Source organism: Mustela nigripes, chromosome 14 (assembly GCF_022355385.1).
Source record: "Mustela nigripes isolate SB6536 chromosome 14, MUSNIG.SB6536, whole genome shotgun sequence".
NCBI lineage: Eukaryota > Metazoa > Chordata > Mammalia > Carnivora > Mustelidae > Mustela > Mustela nigripes.
The window spans coordinates 22810430-22834698 of NC_081570.1; the positions used below are offsets into that span (position 1 = coordinate 22810430).

The following is a 24269-nucleotide window of genomic DNA, read 5'->3' on the forward strand; positions in this document are numbered from 1 at the left end:
GCCCCGGGGGGCTTATGGCCACATACCCACCGTGCCACCCTTTATTCCAGGGTGCAAGCTTGGGGCCGTGTGGGGCGAGCCTGGGCATCCACATGGGGTTGTGTCTGACGGGTCAGGGTCGCGGGCAATGTGGTTGGTGTTGGTGTCGTGGTGAAGGACTGAGTGTGACAGGGCAACTCAGGGGACCCAATATGGGCTGACTGCTCCAGCTTGCCTCCACCATCTCCAGGGAACCTGAAAGCTGGAGACAACACACGTGGTGCCACAGTGTATGTTGGGGAGAGGGGCAGGCCGCACGGTCACCATCAGGTGATGGCATCTGGTGACTCCCATCGTCATAAGCCTTAGGGGACTGTGAGAGACACGAGAGAATCAGCGTCTTTGGAAGAACGTGCGTGTCTGTGACAGGTCTGCACTGGGCAGCAGGATCGAGTAGGCTTCTGTCACTGCGTGCTTGTGTGTGACATGATGTGACCGTGCAGGAGATGGTGTCTGGGCAGAGCCCACTGGCAAGAGGGCAGTCTGAGTAGCCCCGCCTGTCCTTGCCAGGGGCCCCCAGGGTACTCTCAGGAAGTCAGTTCCTCGGGGGCAGATGGGGACTAAGGGGAGGCCTGTGGTATGGGCATACAGGGCAGGGTGAGGGGAGAAGGACCCCACAGCCCCAGAGAGGCTAGGACAGAACAGGCTGGTGGCAACAGGTACCCTCTCTCCCTGGCAGAGAGGGGCCCTGGGACAGTGGCAAGAGGCTGCCGCTTCTTAGTGATTTTAAGGGCTGATCCGGCCCAGTGCTCGTCCTGGAAACCGGCCTGAGCGCCTGTCAGGCTCCAGAAGGAGACGTGGGCCAGCCCCGTGGGGCCGGGGTGGGGCTCGAGCGCCTGTCAAGCCCCGCCCCTCCTGCCGGCAGCCAATCCGCAGCCTCCTTCCTCCTGTCCGTCTGACACAAGGTCCCGCTGCAGGCCGATGGGAAGGAGGAAACGACAGATGAGCTCGTAAGGGCACAGTCAGAGCCGATGGCACTGCCCCCTGTTCCTCGGGTGAGGTCTCTGTGAGGCTGGCAGTCTGGGCAGACCTCAGGAGGGCGGGCAGAGATGAACTGAGGCCGGGCTCCCTTCCAGGCCCAGTCCTGGGCCAGGGCTGGTAGGGCCGGGCCGGGGGCTAGGCAGGGGGCGCTGCTGAGCTGCGGGAGGCACTGTGGCTCAGCTAGGCGTAGAACTCCTCCTGCTTGTCGGGCTTCTGGTACGTGACGCTCGCCTGCTTGGGCTCCTCCAAGGTGTAGCTTCCCTCGTCCTTCTTTTTCATGCGGTAGATGAGTAAGGTGACCAGGAAGGCAGCGAACAGGGCGCCCACCACCCCACCTACAATCACAGCTGTGGAGGAAGAAGGCAGAGGTCAAGGGCTGAAGACAGGGCGGGAGGAGCTTTGGGCATGGGGAGGGGGGCCCAGAGCCTTGAATCTGAGGCTGGGGGCCGGGCCTCACAGCTGCTTGCTCGGGCCTGGCTCCCTTCCAGGCGCCTGCCTGCGCACTCAAAACCCCACACACGCTCCAAGAGAGTGTGAGACGCCACCAGTCATGGACGAGCCCACATTTTATAGACGTTAGGAGAGCAAAAAACTGCAGCAGCTGAACTATGATACATCCCAACTATGGAAGGGCCCAGAGCTTACTTTAAAAAAAAAGTAATAAAAAGTTAACTTAGGAACAGATGTGCAGTGAGAACCGGTGAAGAGCAGAATGACACTCGCCCCTCCCTTCCATGGACGAGGACAAGGGAGGCTGGAGAGCTGGAAGACCCGCACCAGGGCCATGCGGCTCCTGAGCGGGGAGCAGAGTCTGGAACATGAGTCCAGAGACTGTAGACTCAGCCAAGGCAGGTCCTTGGGGCGTCAAGGCTGGGGGCAGGTCAAGCCAAAGGATAGAGTCAGAGATCAGGGCTCAAGGACCAAGGCCCAGAAGGGTCAACCAGCACGGCCCAGGGAAGCAAGCATCAAGGTCAGACCCTGGGACAGGGGAAGGTCAAAGGACGATCTAGAGGGTGGGTCTGGGGGCTGAGTCCCCACCTTTCCCTCCCTAGGAAACGGGGCTCCTAGAAACCCATACCCAGACCTCTTCTTGGGTTCCTAGAGGTCAAACTGAGGCTGGACCAGCTGCCTCACTCTGGGCTCTTCCCGGGCCCCAAGCCTCACCTACGAGCACCTCCTTCCGCTCCAGGATGCTTCTCTGGGGCAGCTGAGCGGCGGAGCTGCCTGAGTCGATGGCGTTGTCCAGGAGGCCGGGGCCTGGGCGTGCACCCTTGGGCAGCGCCCCAGGTGGAGCTGATGGCTTGGCGGCGGCCCCACCCACGGCCACCACCTCATTGGCTGTGTCTGGCTGTGTGGTCTCCTCTTCTGGCAGCTCAAAGTCCCCGCTGGGCCCCCCACTCACAGGCACCTCAGGCTCATCCCGGATCGTGGTCAGGACGGACTCCGGAGTTGGGGTCTGTGGGGAGCGTGGCATGAGCCCGGGAGCTGGGCCTCCCCGCAGCCCACCCTCCTCCCCCACACACGACCCCCCCATCCTCAGTGGGCCTGACATTTATGAAGCACTCGCCACGTGCCAGGCACGGTGCTAAAACACGTTATAGGCATTTGGCCCTCACGACATCTCCCAAAGGAGATATTATTGCCCCTAATTTACAGAGCTGAAAAAAGGCTCAGAGAAGCAAAGTGACTTGCCAAGGACACACAGCTAGGAAGCAGTGGAAACAGAACAAAAATCCCGCTGTCTCCAGCTCCCTTGGCTGTGTCTGTGACCACCACACTACCCTGCCTCTCTCCCCAAGCCACATCCTGTCCCCAGCCCTCTGTCCCATCTCCCTCTTGCCGCCATAGTGATCATCCTTGGGGGACTGTGTCAAACTGCTGTCTGGGGGCTGCTCGAAGCAGCCTGGGCCACCGCCCGTGTACCTGGGGCAGAGGGAGTACCTCGGCCTGGGGGTGGAGGGGTCAGCACAAGAGCACCCCTGCAGGGCACCATGCCCCCTGGAGGTGTGTCCGGGAGAGCAGCCCAGGGGCTCCCACTGTGTGGAAGCAGGACCAGGGCTCAGATGTCCCCCGGGTGAGTGAGGAGAGCTGGGCCTGGTGTCCTGCTTTCTCTACCCTTCCTGCCTAGCTGAAACCATGGGACACCAGGCTGCCCCGGGAGTTGAGGGGTGCTGAGGACAAGGCTCGCACCCAGCTGGGGCTGGCCTGGACCTGCCAGCAGCTCAGCCCCCTAAAGGCCCTCTTCTGCTTGACAAAGGGCTTCTGTACCTGGGTTGGAGCTGCTACCCCCCCCCCCCCCCCCCGCCCCATGTGCCCCTGGTACCCAGCAGGGACCTGGCGACTTCTCCCAATTCCTTGATCCTATGCATCCCCACCTCCCTGACATCTTCACCCTCTTCCCCTGAACCCTTCATCCCCCACCCCTAACTGTTCCCCACCACCACACGCGCGCACCCCAGCCTATTGCAGGTCTCAGATCCCGACCTGGCAGTGACCCACTAAGCCGTCTCTGTCACGGGAGGAAGAGGCAGTGCCGCCCCGACGGACAGGTGTGGGTGCGGGCTGAGGGCTGGCAGGGGGCCCCCGGGCAACAGGCTGCACGCGTGGACTACAGGTTCTCCTCTCCCGCAGTCTCCCTCTCAGTCACCCTCAGATTAACAGCGACAGCGACAGTGGTGACAATGACAACAGGGAAACTTCTGGTGGGTTTACTACTGCCAGGCACTGTTCCAGGCACTGGACAATTCCCACCATGCTACTGTTCGCATCCTACTGTTTCCTCCTCCTGGCAGATGAGGGAACAGGGAACAGATGTACAGAGAGGACTGGTGACTTCCTGAGGTCATGGGGCTCCCAAGGGCAGTGGGGGAACCCCACGCCGCAATGCTCACCTCAACCCGCAGGCCCCTGGCCCTCCCCACCGCCGCCACGCTTCACCCACTCCTTTCCCCATCCATATCTGGTCCCAGTATCCTGGTCTCCTTTCCATCCCCGGCCCCTTGACCTCTGTCCGCATCCCGGGACTCACTCTCAGCCTCAGCCCTCTGGCCTCATGCCTCTCTCACCCTCTCCATCCCCAAACCCTCCCCCCAGGCCCTGACCCTCCCTCCTCTCCCCACCTGCTCACCTGAGCCACCTCTGTGGGTCCAGGGGCAGTGGTCCCCAGGGGCAAGGTGCTCTTCTCGGGGATGTCAGGCTCCTGGGTGGTAGCTGGCCTGGGAAGGGCCCTTGGCCTGGAGGTAGCTGTGCTGACCATCCTAGGTGTCGGGGCCTCTGTGTCCAAGACAGCCACCGTGGTGGGAGGTGCGGGTGCCGCTGGAGTGGTGGCCCGGGCCGTGACTGCCGTGGTCAATGGAAGAGGCAGAAGCCTCCGCACACCGGTGGTCCTTATGACGGAGGTGGTGGCCGCGGAAGGGGGGGCCGCGGGGAGGCTGGGGGCGGCAGTGGCCACCGTGGCAGGCACCGTGGCCACACTTAGGGTCCCTGCAGTCGTAGCAGCTGTGGTAGCCGTGGGAGTGGAGATGGTCGTGGCTCTCTGGCTGGGTTCTTCTGGTACCTCTGTCACCACGGGGGGGCTAGTGGCTGGCTCTGGGGTGGGGTGCCCAGAAGGGAGCTCTTCCAACGGGGTGCCCACAGGCTGGATGTCCACGGTGGGCAGCACTGCGGGCGTGGTCGACACCGCCATGGCCACGTCTGGGCTGAACCGCATGGCTGTCTCAATGCCCGACTCCTGCTCAAAGTCTGAGGAGGCAGGGGAGAGGAGAGAGCTAGGGAGCTGGGTGCTCACGAGGGGTTCGAGGGTCCCAGGGAAGCAATGGCCATCAAATTGGTGGGGTGGGGGGGGCTCCCAACCCTCACTTTACTTAATTTTCCCGGGACAAGATGACGGAAAGAGGGAAGGCACAACCTGGCCAAAGGTTACTAGTTGGCTGGTGGCTATTCCCTAAGTCCTCTCTGCCTGGCCAGAATTTCTTCTAGGGGGGCACCTCTTCTAGGAAGCCTTTTCTGATTATTCCCAAACCACCCAGCCTGGACCTTCTGGCAGGCTGAACCCAGACCAGTGGCAATTAAATCCCTACAGGGCGTTTAGCCCTTGCTAAAGACTGGGGGCCAGCAGGGAGTGGCATTCTGGGAAAAGCCAGACCTGGGTACCCTTACCATGAGCATGGTGGGGTGGGCACAGCCACAGCTCCCCCAGAGGCTCAGGCCACAGGGAGACAGCAAGGAGGAGAAGGCGCCCCTCCTGCAGGGGAATCCCAGGGCACCCTGGCTGTCTCTGAGCCAGGACACATGAAGGGGCCCGGGAGGAAATGAGGAGAAACGGACAAAAAGAAGGGGTGCCTGACCAGACAGAGACAGGAGGGGTAGAGAGTGGCCGGAGAGATTCAGGAGAGACATGACCCAGCAGAGGTGGATTTTACCAAGATTAACTTGCAAGAGGCTTACGCGGAGGAAGCAAAAGCAGGGAAACCTGAGGCAGGGGACCACGGGAGACCGGGGCCATGGCTCGCAGACTTCCTACATCCCAGCGGGCAGTCCTGTCCCCTCCCTGGGCCCAATCTCAGCACGGACTCCTTTTTGTTTTTTAAATAATCTCTATATCCAGTGTGAGGCTCAAACTCACAACCCCAGATCAAGAGGCACAGGTATCACCAACCAAGCCATCCGGGCACCCCGAGCACACAGCCCTTTTCACCACCATTTCCTGAGCTCCTTTTCTGTTCCAGGCCCTGACATCTTATGCTGAAGCCTTCCAGAGGCGCTGAGAAGAAGGCATATTTAGTCTCATCATTCCCAGGTGAGAACACAGGGCCCCAGTGGGGGGGAGAGGCTGCAGCAGGTACGGCCACTGGGTGGCAAAGCCGGGATTCGAACTCAGGTCCTCCCTCCCCTCGCACCACTCTGTTGGCCTTCCCCAGGGCCAGGCCACAGAACCGGACTCCCAGGCACAGTGGAGGCCTCTGCCCCTTTCCGTCGCACCCTGAAACTGCCCTGGGCCCCCGGTGATTGGATGGGAGAGGCACCTGACCCAAGCGGAGTCAGCCCAGTGATCTCGCTGAGGATAGGCCCCTGCAACCCAGATGAGGCTACTACGACCCTGCAAGAGGTCAGGACAGTACTGTTCCCTGGGTCACTGAGGAGCATCATGACCCCAGACACGGGTGGGAGGTCTGCAGAGTCACAAGCAGGGCTTGCAGAATGCAAGCAGAACAGTGGGGAGTGGGCAGTCCTAAGCTCTGAGGTCTCAAGGCCCTGGTTCCAGCCCCAGGAGGACGTTCTGCCCTTCTGGGGCCTGGGGTCCAGGAGCTTCCCCTGCCTGACCTCCCCTTTCCCCCACCCCACATGGAAGTGGAGGGCATGGTGGTGGGGGTGGTACTTACAACCCGAGCCCGACCCTGAGTAGAGGTCGTCCAGCTCATCGTCGGGGAAGGAGTCATCATCCCCAGAGCCCTCGAGGTCCACGGGCCTCTCGAAGTTCTCGCTGCGCCAGCGCTGAGCCTAGGGAGGGCAGGGACAGGCAGAGAGCTCCGTACCTGAGGCCAGCAGCCTGGGTGGGCCCGGAGGGACAAGAGACACGCTCAGGGGCCAAGTGACAATGAGGGACAGCACTGGGCGTGGCCACTCCATGGGCAAACAGAGCCAGGAGGGCCTGATTATCACTTCCCACCCCTGCCCCGAGGGGCCAGGGTAGCAGCCCCATCTTCCTGCCAGTTGGCCACCACTGGGGACCGGGCCACTCCCCCACGCCCTGATCAGAACTGCAGGGGTGGCAGAGCTGGGCTGAGAGCCAGAAGGCTGGCTGTGAGTCCGGCTCCAGCACTCACCGTGTGGGTAACCTGGGGAGAGTTATTTGGTCTCTCCCTGCCTCAGTTTACTCATTACACATAAGCAAACAGTGCCCACCTTCTTGGGATGCTGTGAGCATGCAGCGGGCTAACGTGGGTGTGAGCACACAGCAGGCTAATGCGGGTGTGAGCACGCAGCGGGCTAACGCGGGTGTGAGCACACAGCGGGCTAAGTGGGTTTGAGCACGCAGAGTGGGCTAACGTGGGTGTGAGCACGCAGAGTGGGCTTACGCGGGTGTGAGCACGCAGAGTGGGCTAACGCGGGTGTGAGCACACAGAGTGGGCTAACGTGGGTGTGAGTACACAGCGGGCTAACGTGGGTGTGAGCACACACTGGGCTAACGTGGGTGTGAGTACACAGCAGGCTAATGTGGGTGTGAGCACACAGCGGGCTAACGTGGTTGTGAGCATACAGCGGGCTAACGTGGGTGTGAGCACGCAGTGTGGGCTAACACAGGTGTGAGCACGCAGCGGGCTAACACAGGGGCAGCGTCGAGCACCTGTTGCACAGAATAGCCTGACTCTCAGTGTGGCCGCTGTCATCAGAGCCACCCTCAAAGTGCCTGTCACAGACAGCCCACCCAGTCCTCAAGAGCAGAGACAGGCCGCCATTCCACAGACGAGGGAGCCGAGGCCCACACAGCCGCCCCCAGTCACCAGATAGCACATGACACAGTGAGGTTCAGACTCTGCTGGGGACCCGAAGTTTGAGACCCCACAATCCCAAAGGCAGTGCAATTAGTCCCATCACACAGACATGGGGTTTGGGGAGATTTGGGGCTTTGAGAGGGAAGTACCTTGGGTAAGGGTGGCTGAGGCAGGGGTGGGGAGAGAGGGGAGTGCCGGCTCTAGCCCTGGCCCTGGCCCTTCCCCAAAACAAGAAGTTGGCACACCTTTCCACAAAGGATCTCAATGCCTGTGTTAGCTCAGGGCCCCAAGGCCACTTCCACTTCCACAGGGTCAGAAGGGGTAAGAGGGATTTCTCGAAGGGTCCAGCTCACCTGGCCTAAGACTCCTCCTGGTGTCAGAACCTGAGGAGGCCTGGAGCTGGGGCCGTCCCTCCCCACTGCAACCCTGCACAGTGTGAGAGCCAGCGCAAGGGCAAGCAGAGCAGGAGGGCCCCCCCACACCCTCAGGGGCAGGCCCCACCTTCTGCCATACCTTTGACCCCGATTCCAGGCTGGGCCCAGGCAGTCCCTACCCCCAGGGAGATCACCCAAGCAAAGGGAGACGGACGCCTGGGGCCCAGATCTGGAGCATCGGCACTTCCAACCGCAACAACCCAACAGAGAGAAGGTGTCTCCAGCAGAAGGAAGGGAGTGAGCACAGGCTCCGAGATGAGGAGGTACAGCCTGGGCTCCCAGGACTGGCCCTGCCTGCCCTCCAGCCTCATCCAAGGTCCCTCTGCACCCTGCACCCCTCCACTTGCTGGACTCCAGCCCGCCGGCAGCTTATGGTTCTTGGAATACGCCTGATCTCTCTTGACACTCGTGCTGTTCCTACCACCCAGAACACGTTTCCTCCCCAGCCCCTCACCCTCCGGCATCCGGCCAGCTAACCTCTCCGCCCTTATCACTTCTGCCGAGAAGCCCCCCAGTCTGATCTTTCAGAGTCCCCTGGGCTTCTGAATTCACACTTAGCACTACTGCTTGCCTGTGCCCTCACTCGGCGGCTGCCCACCCCACCGACGGACTGCGGCAGGACCTTGCCCAGCACACAGTAGGTATTCAGGAAGTGTCTGTTAAGGGACAGTTGGGCTGGAAGACAGGACTAATGGCTGGGGCAGGGGTGGAGGAGGAGGGGCTGGAGGTGCAGCAGGGGAAGACCCATCATGGGAGGCTCTGGCAGACCCACGAACAGCTTCCTCCTGGAAAGAGGTTACTTTTCATCCTGACCGCAGGTCAGATGACCGCGAGCGCTGATCTGAGGAAGAGTCCAGGCAGCTATACCATCTGCCCGATGAGGGGAGCCACAAGAGGGGTACGAGCCAGAGGGGGACCAGGTCAGCACTGCGTGTGGAGCTCGGCTCTCACAACCCCACCCACCTGACGGGCCCCCTTCTGGGGATCGCATGCAGCTAGGGCAAGGCCCCCAAACCTGGCTTCCTGCCTCAGCCCTGACCACCTGCTCCACAGCCTGACCCAGGCCCACCAGGGCAGGAGGCCAAGGCAGCGAGCCAGGAGATCCCCTCCACCCCACCCCTGTTACCACACACACACACACACACACACACACATACACACATGCCAAGTAATGAATTAATCAGTATTTACTTGCTACCAGTGAGTCATGGAGTGGAACAATTAGTGTAATTGCTCCCGTGACTAATTGCTGGGTCTTTTTTGGTTTTAGACATTCCAGGAGCTCAGAGCAGCTCTCACCCGACTTGCCCCAGCCCCCATCTCTACCCCCACTGCCTGGAAGAGTGAATCCCAGGACCCCAGAGGAGGGAGGCGGAAGGCTCCCTGCACTGCCAGCCTCTTCACGCCAGACCAGCCACGCTGAAGTCCCTTGGAGACATTCTGCGCAATTCTTAGGCAAGCAGCCAGGAGCCAAAGGTGTGCGATTCCTGCTCAGGGCCACACAGCAGGATGGGGACTGAGCAGGGACCAGCGATCTAGACTCCCACTTGTGGATGGAGCCACCTTCCCGGTCCTTCCCTCCTTCCAGAAAGGCCAGGGAGAAGCTGAGAGACCTCTAGCTTGGAGGAGGGGTTCTAAGAGGTCTGAGGTCGCTGAGGACCTCCACACTGGAGGAAATGTGAGCGCCAAAACAGGGAGTCCACATGATTCCTCGGTGACCAATGCCTCACAACAGCCTGTGATAACTCCCGGAAGGGCCTGCACAAATCCAAAGACGCCCCCCAGAGCCACAGACTCTTGAAATGACACACCCAGAGACAGAAAATGCAGAGACACACCCTGATACACACGCACCCAGAGGCAGCCGCGGAGAGGCATTTCGTGTTGGCGTGCCTTTGGGTACAAACAGGTGCAGGCACGGGGTGTGGGGGGCAGGGGGCAGGCACTGGTGGGCCCACAGGGTGCCGCTCTAAGGCTCAGAGACAAGCATGGAGCCTCCTGTGAAGCCACCAGCCTCCACTCAGGTACCTCTCACCTAGATACTATTCATCCCTAGCTCAGTAGCCATCCACATGACAACCGTTACCATGGCGACCAGCTCCTCCATGCTAAGGACCAGGAGCTCCAGCTCCCCACAGAGATGTGGTGGGGGCAGGAGAGGAAAGATCATGGAAGAACAGAGAGGATGCGGGGTGTTGGGGGGGGGGCAGGGGCGCGGAGATGCAGGACAGAGGGAAGCCAGGGGTCAGAGGGGCGCGTGGAGGGGGGAGACGGGGTGGGAGCGGCGCAGGGAGGACTCCGTGAGGGAGAGAAAGCAGAGAAGGCGAGAGTGGGAGGCAGAGGGAAAGAACTCTCTCACATCTTAATTTAGCCTCACGCTCATCAGGCAAAGCTGGGGAAGGGGCCACCTCAGTGATTTTCCAAACCTGCATCCAAGAGAGCCTCCTTTCTGAATAATAAGCAGCCCCCAGATGAGACGGAAGGAGGGACGGCCAACAGCCCAGTCACCCCTGAAAGCTTAACACAGGGGGACACCTGTGGGGGTGAGGGGTGGGGTCCAGGATGCCATCTTGCCCAGCCCTCCCCCCAAAGCCAGCTGAGTGCCAGTCTGACCCCTCCCTGGGCCAGCCGGGGTGCAGGGGCTCAGTGGGGACCCCCCCAGGAACGCTGCAGGGGTGCGGGTGGCTGCAGCTCCCGCAGGATCAGGAGGAACGAGAGGAGAGAGGAGAGGAGAGATGGCGGCAGGGCACTGAGCCTGGGAGGCAGTCACAAAGTGCCAGAGGAGGATGCGGACAACAGCCTTCGACCCCTAAACGACCTCTCCATTTGCATAATTCCATGCATAATTATCCAAGCCTTTCCCTTAAAGGAGCACTGACTCCGAAGGCCCCAGGACCCCCAAGGCCCCAGGAACCCATGGCCTGACCCTGCCCCTCACTGCACCCCACGTCCACAGGCCTAACAGGCCCCCGCTGTAGCCAGCAAGCAATCCAGGCTGCCTCCTCTGCTGTGCCCCACAGACACACGCAGCTGCACACACGGGGCTGGCACACACACGATCATGAGCCACGTTCACCGACACCCTCCGCTCACAGACAACCCGGCCCACACGAGCTCCAGCAACATGGAACCACAGAGCGGCTCCCCACCACCGTGGGGATACCAAGCCATCCCCATGTCCGAGTCTGTTCCCTGAATCACACATCCCTGCACACGTTCCCCACGGCAGGCACGCAGACCTCACGGGCTGTAACCAAGCTCTGCTCTTGCACACGTGTGGCACACCCACCCGGCACACCCACCCACCACACCTCTGGCCGTGCAGAAGGTCGGCGCAGAAACCATGACTCTCCTGCTTCCCACCCCGAGGCTCCAGGAGCAGCAGTGGGGGAAGTTCTGGACTCCCAAACCCACTGCCTGGCCTCCGCCTGCGCCCCCAGCCCCACTCCCTCCCTGTGTGGTCACAGTTTGGAACTCACCCCCCCACCCAACTGTTCACACACACCCATGTCTGGGCACTGTCCACACGCCCCAATGCACAGCAAACACACCGTGTGCTCCCCGAGCTGCCCCAGCCACATACCCCAAAGAGGACCCACTGCACCCTTGTATATCCTGCTGCTGATACCGTACCAGCAGGCCCCTGATAACTGCACCCCTCGGTCTCCTCCACACACACACGTGTGCCACGCGTGCTCTCCTTGTGGGTACAAACAAGTACATACAACACTGGGGTGAAACACGACCCCCTTTCCCAGAGCTGCCACACCCCTGCCATTCTTCCTCACTGTCCCCTCCCCACCACCCACCTTGGCCCACAGCTTTACCCCAAAGAGGCACCACACACTCCCACCGCCATCGGAGGGCCTCCCCCTCCACGACTCACCCTCACCCACCCCCTCCAGAGTCTTAGAGCAGCCAGGTGGGGTGAGGGACCCAAATCAGCTGGACTTCTGGGATGTCTGCTCACATCCGCAGTCTGCAGCCACTCACTCCGAGGGCAGGACGCAGGGCACGCATTCAGGGAGAAAGCCAGAGGAGCCTCCCTCTGCACCTCTCCCCCCCACGTCACCCCCCATCCCGGACCAGAGAAGTCTGGGGTTGCTTCTGCCCCGCACCTCACCCATCACGAGCCTTCTCTGAAAAAGAGGACAGCACAGAGGTTAAGCCAGAATGTATCAGCTCCTCCCTTCCTACTCGGGGGACAACAGGCAAGCCTCTGAACCTCTCACCTCAGCTTTCTCATCTGTAAAATGGGGGTGCTGACAATAGTGTGTTGCTTTCCTACAGTTGCTGTGAGCATCAAATAGGATCATCCGGGTAACGGGCTGAGCACAGGACCCATGGTGCAGTGCCGAATAAATCAACACAGCACAATTATCGTTAATTCTATGCTAATCTTTCTATTATCCTTTCTGAAGATTTTGTCTCCTTTGTCCCTTACCATCCTCACCCTGGAAGACAGAATCAGGATGATTACACCCATGCCACAGACGAGGCTGCTAATGCCCAGAGAGGTTAAGAGGCATTGCCAAGGCCACACAGCAGGGGAGAGTGCAGACAGAAAAAGAGAGGTTGGATGAGCTGGGAGAAAGGGCGGGTTACAGACACAGACGCACAAATTAGGTCAGCTGGCAGGGGGCCCGGAGCCCAGTACCCCTGTGCACTGCTAATCATGCTGCATAAGCTAAGAATAAAACCAGGAATAATTAATTCTACCCAAGCTACCTTCCCTGCGTGAGCCAGACTCAGGCGCCGCTCTCTTGGTGACTGGGGGCAATGGGAGCGGCGGTTGGGAGCCCAGCTCTAGATTCACACACTCTTGGGTTCAAGTTCAGCTCGGCTTACTTGCTGGGTGACTCTGGGCAAGTTACTTAACCTCTCTGAGCCTCTCTTTGGTTAAACAGGGACACTAATTACAGAGGTGGAGTACCATACTCATTTGTCAGCCTTATCCTGGCACGTTCCCCTCCTCAGTCCTCACCTCCAGGCTAAACCAGGCTGAGTGCTCACTGGGTTCCACTCTTCTTTCCTACAGATGTGAAAACTGAGGCCCAGAGAGGGGAGACTTGCATCATCCCAGGACTAGAGAGGTGCGTGGCGGGAAATGAGCCTGCCAGGCGGCACTCAGGGAAGTGAAAGGATTTGTCCAGGGACAGTAATTATTAGCTCAGGGAAGCAGGGTGGTCTCGGCAACGCCCTCTGGATCCCCACAGGCTCCATCCCCACCAGTCCCTGTCCCCAAAAGGCCCTGAGTCCTGTGAGAACTCGGTGCCCCTCACGCTCACCAGCTCCAACCCGGAGACCCAGAGTGTCACCGCAGGAATGTGGGCCAGGCCAGGCTCTGGGCAGCGGGACAGCCAAGGGGGCAACACAATGGAGAGCCAGGACGGGGAAGGGGGGACGCCTCGGTCCCCAGCCCCCACCCGTTCACAGCTGCCCTGGCTGGGAATCCAGCAGCCACCACATTCACTGGCTGCTGGAAGGGTGAGGGGCACGAAGGCGGCATCTGCTGGGGAAGGGGGCACAGGGCCTCAGTGCTGGACAGGAGCAGTGAGGAGGGGCAGAGAAGGCCCACGCTGAACCTGACAGCAAGGCCCAGAGGCACACACTGTCGCAGACACACCTTCCCTTCTTCCAGACACCCAGCTCCAGTCTCCCACGAGGGCAGCTCAGAGGGCAGGAAACACCCCCGTGGGCCCATCCCGGCTCAGCCAAGTGCTGGGCATCCTGGCAGCCGAGCCCTCCCCACCCCACATCCGAACTCCACAATCAGTTAGTTCCTCGCCTAGTCCACTACTCATCCCCTGCTCCCGCCACCTCCTGGGACCTCCCCTCCTTGCCCCGGGGCAGCACTACCCCTGTCCACACCCACCCTGGGCTCCACGGGGAGCAAGCCGGTCCCCACTCGCACCCACAGCCTGGACACCAGCCGGCTTCCGCGAGCCGGAAGAGCCCTGTTCTCCCTTCTCCTCCTGCCTCCTTTGCAAGACCAACAGTGGAGCCTGGTACTCTAAGGGCCTTTCTGATTCTGACACTGGGCAGCCAGGCATCCGGACCTGGGGTCGAAGGGATCCAAGGCAATGTTTGAAAAAAAAAAAAAAAAAATTGGAAATAGCACCATTCCCAACAAGACGACTATTTCGGTAAGTTGAGGTGAAACCACGGCATGGAATATTACACGGCTGTCAATAATGGTGTTTCCATAAACCCACGCTCTCTTCTATCCACTCATTAAAAGGCAGGACTGGAGGGGCACCTGGGTGGCTCAGTGGGTTAGGCCGCTGCCTTCGGCTCGGGTCATGATCTCAGGGTTCTGGGGTCGAGTCCCGCGTCGGGCTCTCTGCTCGGCGGGGAGCCTGCTTCCCCCTCCCCCCCTCTCTCTGCCTCTCTGCCTACTGTGATCTCTCTCTGTCAAATAAATATATAAAATCTTTAAAAAAAAAAAAAAAAAGGCAGGACTGGATAACAAAGGCTTTCATTTTCTACTTGATTCAAAGACTACCTTGGACCCATGGAGAGGCTTGCACTGCCCTCGGGAGGCCCCGAGCCTGCACTGTTGAGATCCAGTGCACGGACGGGTCCATGTCTCAGACCTGGGTGACCTGGGGCAGGTCCTTAGCTCTCTCAGACTGTTTCCTTGGTAAACAAAGAAAATCCCCACCTCGCAGAGACACCCCCCGCCCTGCCATTAACCAACTGCTCAGTAAACGCTGGCTTTCATGCCATTACCATCGTTTAGTTTAGAAAATAGGTTACAAAAAAGAAATATGGAACATGACCCTGCTTCAAGGAACTCCCCACCAAAGCGAACTTCTTCACACCGAATCCTACTAAAGCTTTCCAGAGACTTCTCTGGGTGGCGGGATGACAGTTTTTCATTTTTTTCTCAGGACCTGCCTCTGTTTTCCAAGTTTTCTATGATAAACTCAGAGTACTTTTTCTTAAGATGCATTTATTGGGGGGCTGGAGGCAGAGGGAGGGAGTCTCAAGCAGACCCCCCACCAAGCATGGAGCCCACGCGGGCCTCCATCCCACGACACTGAGCCAAAACCAAGAGCCGGACGTTCCACCGACTGAGCCGCCCAGTCGTCCCCAGGGCACTTTTAGGATTAGAAGTAGCACGTTCTTTCTGTACCCCCATTCCTGCCCCTCTCTGGTCTGTGAAACTCCTGGGCCCCTTCATTCTGCAGAGAGCCCACTGGAAAGTTCGTCCCGGAGGAAGCTCACGGGCAGACAGAGGGACACGCAGAACAGACTGGAACCACCCAAGAGCCTGAGGGGAGCTGGCAGGCCCTGCACAGCCTGCCTCGCCACAAACGGGATGGCTTGGCAGGGCCCAGCTTCCTCCCCAGGCACGGAAAGGTCTGGTGGCCTGCCCGGCCAGACAACTCTCCCACCCGCCGCCTTCTCCCGCCAGCCCAGTTCCTGCCCCTGTCACTCCTGCCAGTCCCCGTTGGGGGAGCACGGAACAGCTGCCCACCATGTGGCCTCCGCCGAGACCCCTCCTCAGCCCAGGGATGGGACGCCCCCGTCACCACCCTGTCAACCCCAGCCACCTGCCTTCGAGCGTCACCCTTTGCTGGCTATCCTGCCTCACACTGCTCATTTATTCCTGTCCCCAAGCTGGTGCCTCAGAGCAGGACCACCCACTGAGGCCCCATTTCTAGACTCAGCGGCCTGCTCCCCCAGCGGCCCACCTTCCCCTCCTGCTCCCCCACAGTTAGCCCCTCTCGGTGCTGGGGACGGTAGGGCACGCTCAGGCCTGCCCCATGCTGTCCCCGCACGCTCAGGCCTGCCCCATGCTTGCCCGCCTCCACCTTGGTCAGCACCTACCTGATCAAGAAGCAGGATTCAGGAAGCTCCCACTGTGTGGCGGGCACTAATCTGGGCACTTAGGGTCCCACAATCAGCAGGAAGGGTCCGTCCTCATGAGCTCAGTCAGCTCAAAATATGCCTTCTCAGCGAGACCTGCCCACACCAACCGCCTGATGGTCCACCTTAGGAAGGCCCTTTCGGGGACAACCTCCACCGTCTTGTCATTTACCAGGGAAGTGGGGCCACCAACCATGCTCCCACTTGAATGGGCCCCCCTTCTACCAAACCTCGCTGAACCCACTCGGCCTCCCTGGGATGCAGACGCTCCTGTCCCCATCCGCAGTGAGAACGGGGCTATTGCGCCACCAGAAAGGGATTCGAATCCTGGCCTCACTGACACCCTATCCTTGGGATATTCCTACACCCCCAAGACTGCAGGCAGCGATCCCAGCTGGGATGTGACATTCCAGTGGGGGTTTTTTCTGAGGAGGCCCTGGGCCATTCCATCCCTTCTCCTGGACAAGAGTCCGTCAGCAGGGAGGGAGCACTCGCTATGTGCCAGGTTCTCTCTAGGCACCTTGCCTCAGTCCTCACAGACATCCTCCCAGGGAAGGACCATCCTCCCCATCTCACAGATGGGCACATCAGAGTTCAGAGAGGCAAACAAGTGGCTCAAAGTCACACAGCAGTGGAGCCAGATTTGAACCCGAGATTAGCTGCACCCCAAGACCGTGGCGCACACCTACTCCCAGACCTGGCTAGCCTGCCCCACTGGGAAGTTCCTCGGGAGTGGGAACACCCCCACCCTCACCCCCCACAGTATCCTCTACAGACACCGACAGATAGATTGACTGAACGTCCGAGAATGAGTAGAAATGAAGGACACGTCCTCCCCTGACAGATGGCCCAGCTCAGGTGTGCAGCCCCAACCACCACCCCATGACTCACCAGCAGCTGCCTCAGGCCTGAGGCCCTGGCAGCCATCGAGCTGAGGGCCTGCCTGCTCCTGGGGCCCACAAGCCTCCGAACAACCCGGCGTGGGCTCAGTCCTGTCCTGCGCTTCTCCGGGCCTCAGTGTGCTCTCCTACGAAATGGGGATCATGACTCCCCACAAGCTGAGACACCCGCCGTGATGTGCCGAGCCGGGACTGGGTGGTTAGGAGGTGCTAGGACATGCCACAGGTCCCAACTCAAAGCTCAGCTCCTCAGAGAGGGACCCCGACTACCAAATCCACCCAAATGACCTCCCGCCACACCCAGTCGCTCTACCGACACCAGGGTTGTCTCCTAGCTCACCAGGGCCCGCAAAATTTGCTTATTGACTTTCTCGTCTAACATCTGTTTCCCCCTGCAACAGTGACGGTGACTGCGTCCGCCAAGGCCACGCCTATGTTCCCAAGACCCAGAATATTTCTGGGACATGGTCAGCCTCCATATTTGTTCAGTGAACACTGGGCATGGGCTCACCCTCCACAGCCCCAAGGCACCCCCTTCCTGCCTCCAGTCACTGTGTGAACCCGCGGGAGGCCCTGGCCTCTGGCCTCAGTCTCCCTGTGTATAAAACCAGGGGCTCCGACAAAGCTTCTCTCTGGTCCTTCCAAAACCCAACCAGGAGGACTCCAGCACAGCTCAGAGGAGGAATGAGAACCTGAGACTGAGCCCAGCATATTTTTTTCATAAAATAACTCTGCAAATTATATGCAAAAATCTGCAGATTAGCAGGCTCCCAGGGGAGCCTACAATTCCAGCCACTTGACAAGCAGGCCCGGGCTAGGGGGAAAGAGCATTTCCTGAGCACCTGCTGAACGCCAGGCTCCTTCCAAGGAGCCAGGTGAGACGACCCTCCTTTGGCCATAGACAGGCCAGGTGACTTGCTAGAGGTCACAGAGAATGCAGGTAGAGAGTCAGGATAAAGCTGGGGGGTGGCCGGGCAGGGGGAAATGGGGCCTGGCAGTGCGGAGGGGGTTCGGGGGGCACAGAGAGGACCCAGGGCCCTGCGTCTCGTTCTCATGCTCTCGGGACCAGAAAGACGTCCAGCTGAAGGGGCAGAGCGATCCTCAGCTTGATCTTGGGGGCCCCCTAAAGCCAGGTGACCCCCAGCCCTCCTCCAGGAAACCAAACAAACCCCGGAATCAGCCCGGGGCAGACCCAGCCCTTCCAGCTGTCCTGCGAAGCCTCTGACACCCTCCCCCAAGGCTAGCACGTGCCAGCAAACCCACTGAGGCCCCACAACGCACACACCCCCCCAGGTGTCCCCATCTGTGTGTGTCCAAGCCCAGCCTCCTTGAGGAACCCGGCTGTGGTCTCCCCACCATCCCATTCGCTGTTATTTATAACCCAGCAGGAGCTCACATGTGGCGGAGAGGCGACTCCCCATCCCCAGCCCGGAGCTACCCCACCATCTTCGGAGCCGCTCCACGGCAAGGGTAGAATGAGCCCGACTCGGGGAGGGAGCCACGGGCGCCCACCAGCACCACTGCTGCCAAGGAGGAGTGAGGCACAGGGCAAGGAATCACACCAAAACACTGGGGGAGGAGTAGGCAGAGCCCCCTCAGGGCCACACTTGCTTCCAGCCCGAGATGACACTTGTGAGACACTGGGGGTTTGATCGGGAAAGGGAGGGGACTCTCACCCCCTCTCCTGAGTCCTGGCAGACAGGCAGGGCCTGGCGATGAGCAGGGGCTCTGAAGCGAGACTGCTTGGGTCCAGATCCCAGTCCTGGCCCTCAGGAGCTGTGTGGCCCTGGGTGAGTACATCTACCTCTCTGAGGCTGTTTCCTCCCTACAAAATGGGCATAATAACAGAACCAAACTCAAAGGGCTAGGAGGATGAAATGAGATTATCCAAACGGGTCCTGGCCGTTTGTCTCAGCTTGTCGAATGCAGATGCTCCATAAATACTTGCAGGAAGGAGAGATGCAAAAACGAAGGCAACCAGAGTCCCAAGAGAACAGGCGTGGGTGAGAAGACGGGGCAGTCGGAGCCTCGCGAGGTGGCCATGGCACCAGAGGGCCCGGCAGCTCCTCTGAAGGTTACACGGACAGTCACGTATGAGCCAGGAACCCTACCCCCAGGGTGCGCACCCGAGGGAAGGGAAAACGCACAAACACATACGTTTAAAAAAAGAAAAAAAAAAGTCGGCTTATTCGTGACGGGCACAAAGTGGAACTGAGCCAGGCGTCCATCCGCTGACAGAGAAGTGAAAGATGGCAAGTCCACACCACAGAATTCCAAGCCACAAAGAAAGCACTGAGGTCCCCGCATCCGCTGCCACGTGGATGAAGCTGGGAAATGTTACACGGAGCGAAAGAAGTCGGGCGCAGGAGACCACACTGCGCGAGAGGCCGCCCCCACGGGCCGTGCCAGGCAGGTCCACAGGGACAGAAAGGACAAGAGACAGCTTAGGGCTGGGGGACTGGGGAGAGATGGGAGGGACTGCTGAAAAGGCACAGGCTTGCTTTCGGGGGGTGAGAAAAATGTGTAAAAACTGGGGATGACCGCACAACTCTGTAAATGTACTAACATCCCCTGAACTAGATGCTTTAGATGGTACACTGGATGGTATGTGAATCAGATCGCAATAAAGCTGCTGTTTGAAGGGATAACAAAAGGATGAGTGTGAGATTGAGGCTCAGAGAGGGTAAGGAACTTGTCCAGGGTCACACAGCAGAGCCCAAACTCAAACACTCAGATGGAAGAGAAGGTAAGCTTTCCCCCTGCTCACCAACTTTCCCATCTGCATATCTCCCCAATCACGACCCAGGTAAAGCTTCCCCAGGCATTCCCCACCCACCTCCCACCGCTGCCATCCAGAAGGGCAAACACGGACTCTGCAGACCACAAGTGGGAGAGGCCCAGCACTGTGACTGCCTCCTCTGTGCTTGTCAAAGGCCACTTTGTTGGGTGGGACCACTGGGAGGGGGCAGGCCTGGCCCAGAGTGACCCCAAGAGAAGGTGAGACAGCTCCAAACTCAGGCTGAGCACCCTCTCCACCCCTCTATGCCAGCACCACAACCCCCCCAGTCCTCAGAGGTTCCGCGGTACCCTCTGTCCACGCAGCTGGCCCCTGGTTGTCCTCAGGGAGAGGCATGAGTATGTGGCCTTGCCAGGAAAGGGGGCAGGAGTTGGGGCAGGGCCCAGTGGTAAAGCCTGTCTGAAGCTAAGACAAGCATGACTGTCCCCTGCCCCCTATGGCTGCCTAAAGCAGTCTTGAAGACAGACATGACTCTGGGGCCCGCCCCTCCCCCCATGCCACACTCCACAAGGTTCTAAGGCACCAGCCCCTGCCTATCTCAGCTGGCGGCTGCCCCCCACCTCCCCCCCGCCCACTGGTTCCCACCCTCTACTAGGCACACAGCGGCCTATCTATCCCGCGGGCTGGCTGTGTCTGATGGGTGTTCTGTACCTCCTGCACACCCCTACGACGTGGAACTCAGGTGTGAAGCTCCCACCCACCTAGTCCCTGGTTCCAGCCCCCTGCCTTGGCACCTGCTCTGTCGCCAGCTCTGGTCCCCCATCTGAGCACCGTGAGGGAAAAGGTGACCTCATAGAGCCTCATGGTACAGACCATGGAGCCACAAAGGGTCCTGGGGAAAAGGGGTTGAAAGCCCTAGGAGGAAGTGGAAGGTGCTGGAGAAAACCACAGTGCCCCACCTCCCCTCCCCTGACATGATCTACCCAGCCTCCTGTGGGTCCAGCACAACCTCCTGTCCAGCCGGCTGCTGCCCAAAGGCAGAGCCTCTCCACTGAGCTCAGATGGAGTGTGATGCCCACTAGGGATATAAGGACCCCGAGTGTCCTGGCCCCCACGGGCCCTGCAGCCCGATGAGGCAGCCCCTCCTCTCCTCATCCGTCACTTGACCATGGCTTCCCTGACCAGTGCTCCTTTGGGTCTCACCTGTCCCCTCACCCAACCCTCTGCAGGCCGGTCACGCTCCAGCCCTGGGCTCCTACCATCAGAGCTGCAGTCCCACACGCCTGCTCCCTGCAGGGTGCTCCCCAGGGCCAGCCCCGCCCCAGAACAGCGAGGGGCCCCACAGAGGGTTGGATGAGGCCCACTGGTCCGGCCCAGGGCCTAGAGCAGACAGCGCCTGCAGGAGAAGGGCAGGCTGCGGAAGTGGGGCGCAAAGCTAGGACAGCTTGGAAGAGCTGATGCCAGGACACCGTCCTATTCCTCAAACTCCAGGACGAGGACAGCGGTCACAACTGTCCCCTCCGTGGTCACAACTGTCCCCTCCGTGGTCACAGAGGCCTCTCGTGACCACTGGCCCCGGGCTGGCTAGTCCTGGTTACCAGCTCTGGGTGCTATAATGTGAGGCTTTCTGGGCTAAGAAAGCGCAGTCCTCGCAACTGCCCCACGGTGAGGCGACCAGTGCCCAACTTCATGGGAGGGGCACAGTGAGCAGCCCGAGGTCACCCCGCAGACCAGCAGAGGTCATGGTCAGAGCCCAAGTGGGGCCAGCACACCGTCTATCTCAGCCACCCCCCGACACATTCATCCAAACATCAGCCGGGCAGGAGGGGTGAAGGGGGCACCCAGCCCGCACAATCTTGGGGCCCCTCCCTCCCACTGTGTGCCAGGGAGAGTCACCTCTGGGCCATGGTCCACATTGCCCCCGACCAGGAGCACCTTCACCACACCGCATGACCTAACGGCACTTCTCAGCACCAATGCTGCCACCCCCGACTTAGCAGGCTTGACCACTCCCCTTCCCCCAGAAATGCCAGTGGTACCCCGTTTTTGTGACAGCCAAAAATGTCCTGGCACCCTTCCCAACGCCCCGACACAGACACCTTCAATGCCCAACTCAGGCCTCCCTTGGTCCTAGAAGCTTCCCCCTCCCACCCTGTCCCAGTGGCCCCACCGCCCCTGCTCAGGGCCCCAGATTCAGCATGTCCTGCTGGGCCACATCTTACCATGCAGTTCAGAGACGTTGTGGCCAAAAACAGGGTTCCCAGACATGAGAATCCCCGGGACACCTTGGGCAGAAGATTCCGACACAGGGTCAGCAGCAGGTAAGTGGTTAAAGGAAGGGACCACCTCCCCGGGATTCCCTGACCCCAGCTGTCACCTTCCTCAGGGGACACATAGCCATCCCCATCTCCCCCCTCCCCAGGATGTCTGTTCCCAGGGTTCTGTGAAGGTCATATAACAGAACCTCCGAAGGAACCCGAGGTTTGAGTTTGCAGTGTCCCTGGAGGTCAGGCAGAAGACAAAGCTCCGTGTCCCTCTGCCCCCAGCCCCCGCCCTTGCCTTAATCACCGCTAAGGAGGCCAGATGACCAGCTGCCCCTCTGGCCTGGGCTCCCCAGACTCTGGGATTAAGAGCTGGGATTAAGGACGGACATGGTCCTGGTAGCTCAGAGGCCCGGCAGCGTGCATGTGTGCGCGCGTGTGCGTGTGGACACGTGGGCGTGCCAGTGGACACGTGCAAGCACACTCGTGGTATTTCCAGGCATGCTGTGGGCACTGTCATGTGTGTGCACCTGCCAGTGGTCTTAGACACCTGTGTGGGTCTGGCTCTGTTTGCATGAGAGCTACATGTGCCTGGGGGGTGGGGTCGTGTGCGTGTCGCTGTCCATGTGTGCCTCTGTGTGTTCAACACATACGTGCGTCTTGTCTCCAAGTGTGTGTGTGTGCACAAGGCAAGGAAGTGTGCTAGGGTCTGCATTCCCCTTCAAAGACACAGATCGGCCCGCATGCATGCACATTTCTATGTGTGCCTCGACCTCCCCGAGGTAGGGAGGACATCTCCCAACTCGTCCCACTACTCTCCCCGGAGCTGCTCAGGTTCACGCCATCCAAGGTGTTGGGGGTGAGTTCCCCACAGCTGAGAAGGGGAGAGGGAGCAACCTACGTTGTCCTACGTCACCAAGACTGGCCACACTCGAGCCACTAAAACAAGGGAGTAGGCATGGGGACACCAGGGCCCCATGCATCAGCACAGATCCCCAGGGACACTGTCACACACATGCACATGTACACAAATCCTGCCCCTTGCCTAGACTGAAGCTGAACCAAGGCCTTAGCCCCACAGGGAAAAAAGATTCCCAAGGGCTCCGGCATCACCTCACGGACGGTCCCCTCAAGACAGTTTCTGGAGGGGTGCCTGGGTGACTCAGTGGGTTAAGGCCTCTGCCTTCGGCTCAGGTCATGATCCCAGAGTCCTGGGATCGAATCCCGCATCGGGTTCTCTGCTCAGCAGGGAGCCTGCTTCCCCTTCTCTCTCTGCCTGCCTCTCTGCCTGCTTGTGATTTCTGTCTGTCAAATAAATAAATAAATAAATAAAAGACAGTTTCTGGATCTGAGACCGTCCCCAGCTGAGACCTCCCAGCTCCCCCGCCTCAGTGAGAACAGGACTCAGTCGAGCCAGGGCTCAGCTCCCAGAGGCCCCCAAGGAGCCCGGGGAGAGCCATTCTGCCTTCACCGCTGGGGGGCCCCAAACAGTCCAGGGTTGTCTTTGGGCCTCGTGTCCCCAGGTGAACGGCAAGGTGGAAGGCTGATTTCCTGTAGCCCTCCGCCCTTACAACAGCACTTCTGCAGGGGTGGACGAAGGCATGGGGAGGGGAGGAGGGTGGGGAGGAGTCTGGGTCGAGGAGGGTTTAGAGTAAAGAAGAGTCCCTCTGGTTCTGATGCTGACCACCCCCTCGGTCTGCAAGACCCATCCCCCAGGGGACTTCTCAGGTCCCGGCCCCCCTGAGTGGCAGCCAGGGAGGTCCCAACCAGTGAGGGAGGAGTGGAGCAGGGGGCTCCAGAGAGGGCAGGAGAGGAGCAGGGGGACGATCTCTGGTAACCAAGCCTGAGCCTCCAGAAGCCCACGGTGTATCCATCTTCCAGAATGGTGAAGGCAGAAGGACCCGGGGTGCCCCCCTCCCCCAGCTAAATGAGGCAGGAAGGCTGTGTCTCTGCTGCCAGCCTCCACACTCCTCAGCCCCAAGTTCAGGGATCCCAGGAGCAGGGGCTGGGGAGAAGAACACGGTGTGCGGCCGGGGACAGGATGTGTGAAAGAAAACGACACAGGACTGTCGGGACGCGGGGAATGAAAGCAGGTAGTCCGCGGGAAGGAGGAACCGTGAGATGATGAAAGGGCTGACAGTGGCTGCTAATGCCACAAAGTCACCAAGGGAGGGCTCCGAGGAGGTGACGGTGGGACCCCGCAGGAGCCAGGAGCTAGGGCAGAACGCAACAGAGCTGGGGCTCCGCAGAGAATCCCAACACATGGGAAGAGGGGCTCAGCCCAGAAATCCAGAAGGAGGGAAGAAAGAAGGGGCTGAAGAAGGCTCACGGTGCTTGAGAGCTGGGGAGAGGTCGATAAAGGATTCCCAGAGGAGAGGACAGCCGTGCTGGGTTTTGGAGGATGAGTAGGAGTTCTCTAGAGAAGGGAACAGTCCACAGAGACAGAACAGCGTGTGGCTAGACGCGAAGATGAAAGAAATGATGTCATCCTCTGTGCCCAGGGAGCAGCTGGGAGTCGCGGGGTGGGGAGCAGCGAGGGTACACAGGGG

At 60.0% G+C, this 24269-nt stretch overlaps 1 protein-coding gene across 2 annotated transcripts in view; it reads right to left on the reverse strand.

The window, feature by feature from the left end:
- Window positions 1-255: 255 nt before the first annotated feature.
- SDC3 (syndecan 3) overlaps window positions 256-24269 on the reverse strand; it is a 35230-nt gene continuing 11216 nt past the window's right edge. For both annotated transcript variants that reach the window (XM_059376939.1, XM_059376938.1), the window contains exons 2-5: window positions 6402-6519; window positions 4148-4761; window positions 2185-2476; window positions 256-1367 (exon numbers count right to left, since the gene is read on the reverse strand). In XM_059376939.1, the coding sequence (XP_059232922.1) occupies window positions 1201-1367; window positions 2185-2476; window positions 4148-4729 (1041 nt within the window). In that variant the 5' untranslated portion in view covers window positions 4730-4761; window positions 6402-6519 and the 3' untranslated portion in view covers window positions 256-1200. The remainder of the gene's footprint in view (window positions 1368-2184; window positions 2477-4147; window positions 4762-6401; window positions 6520-24269) is intronic.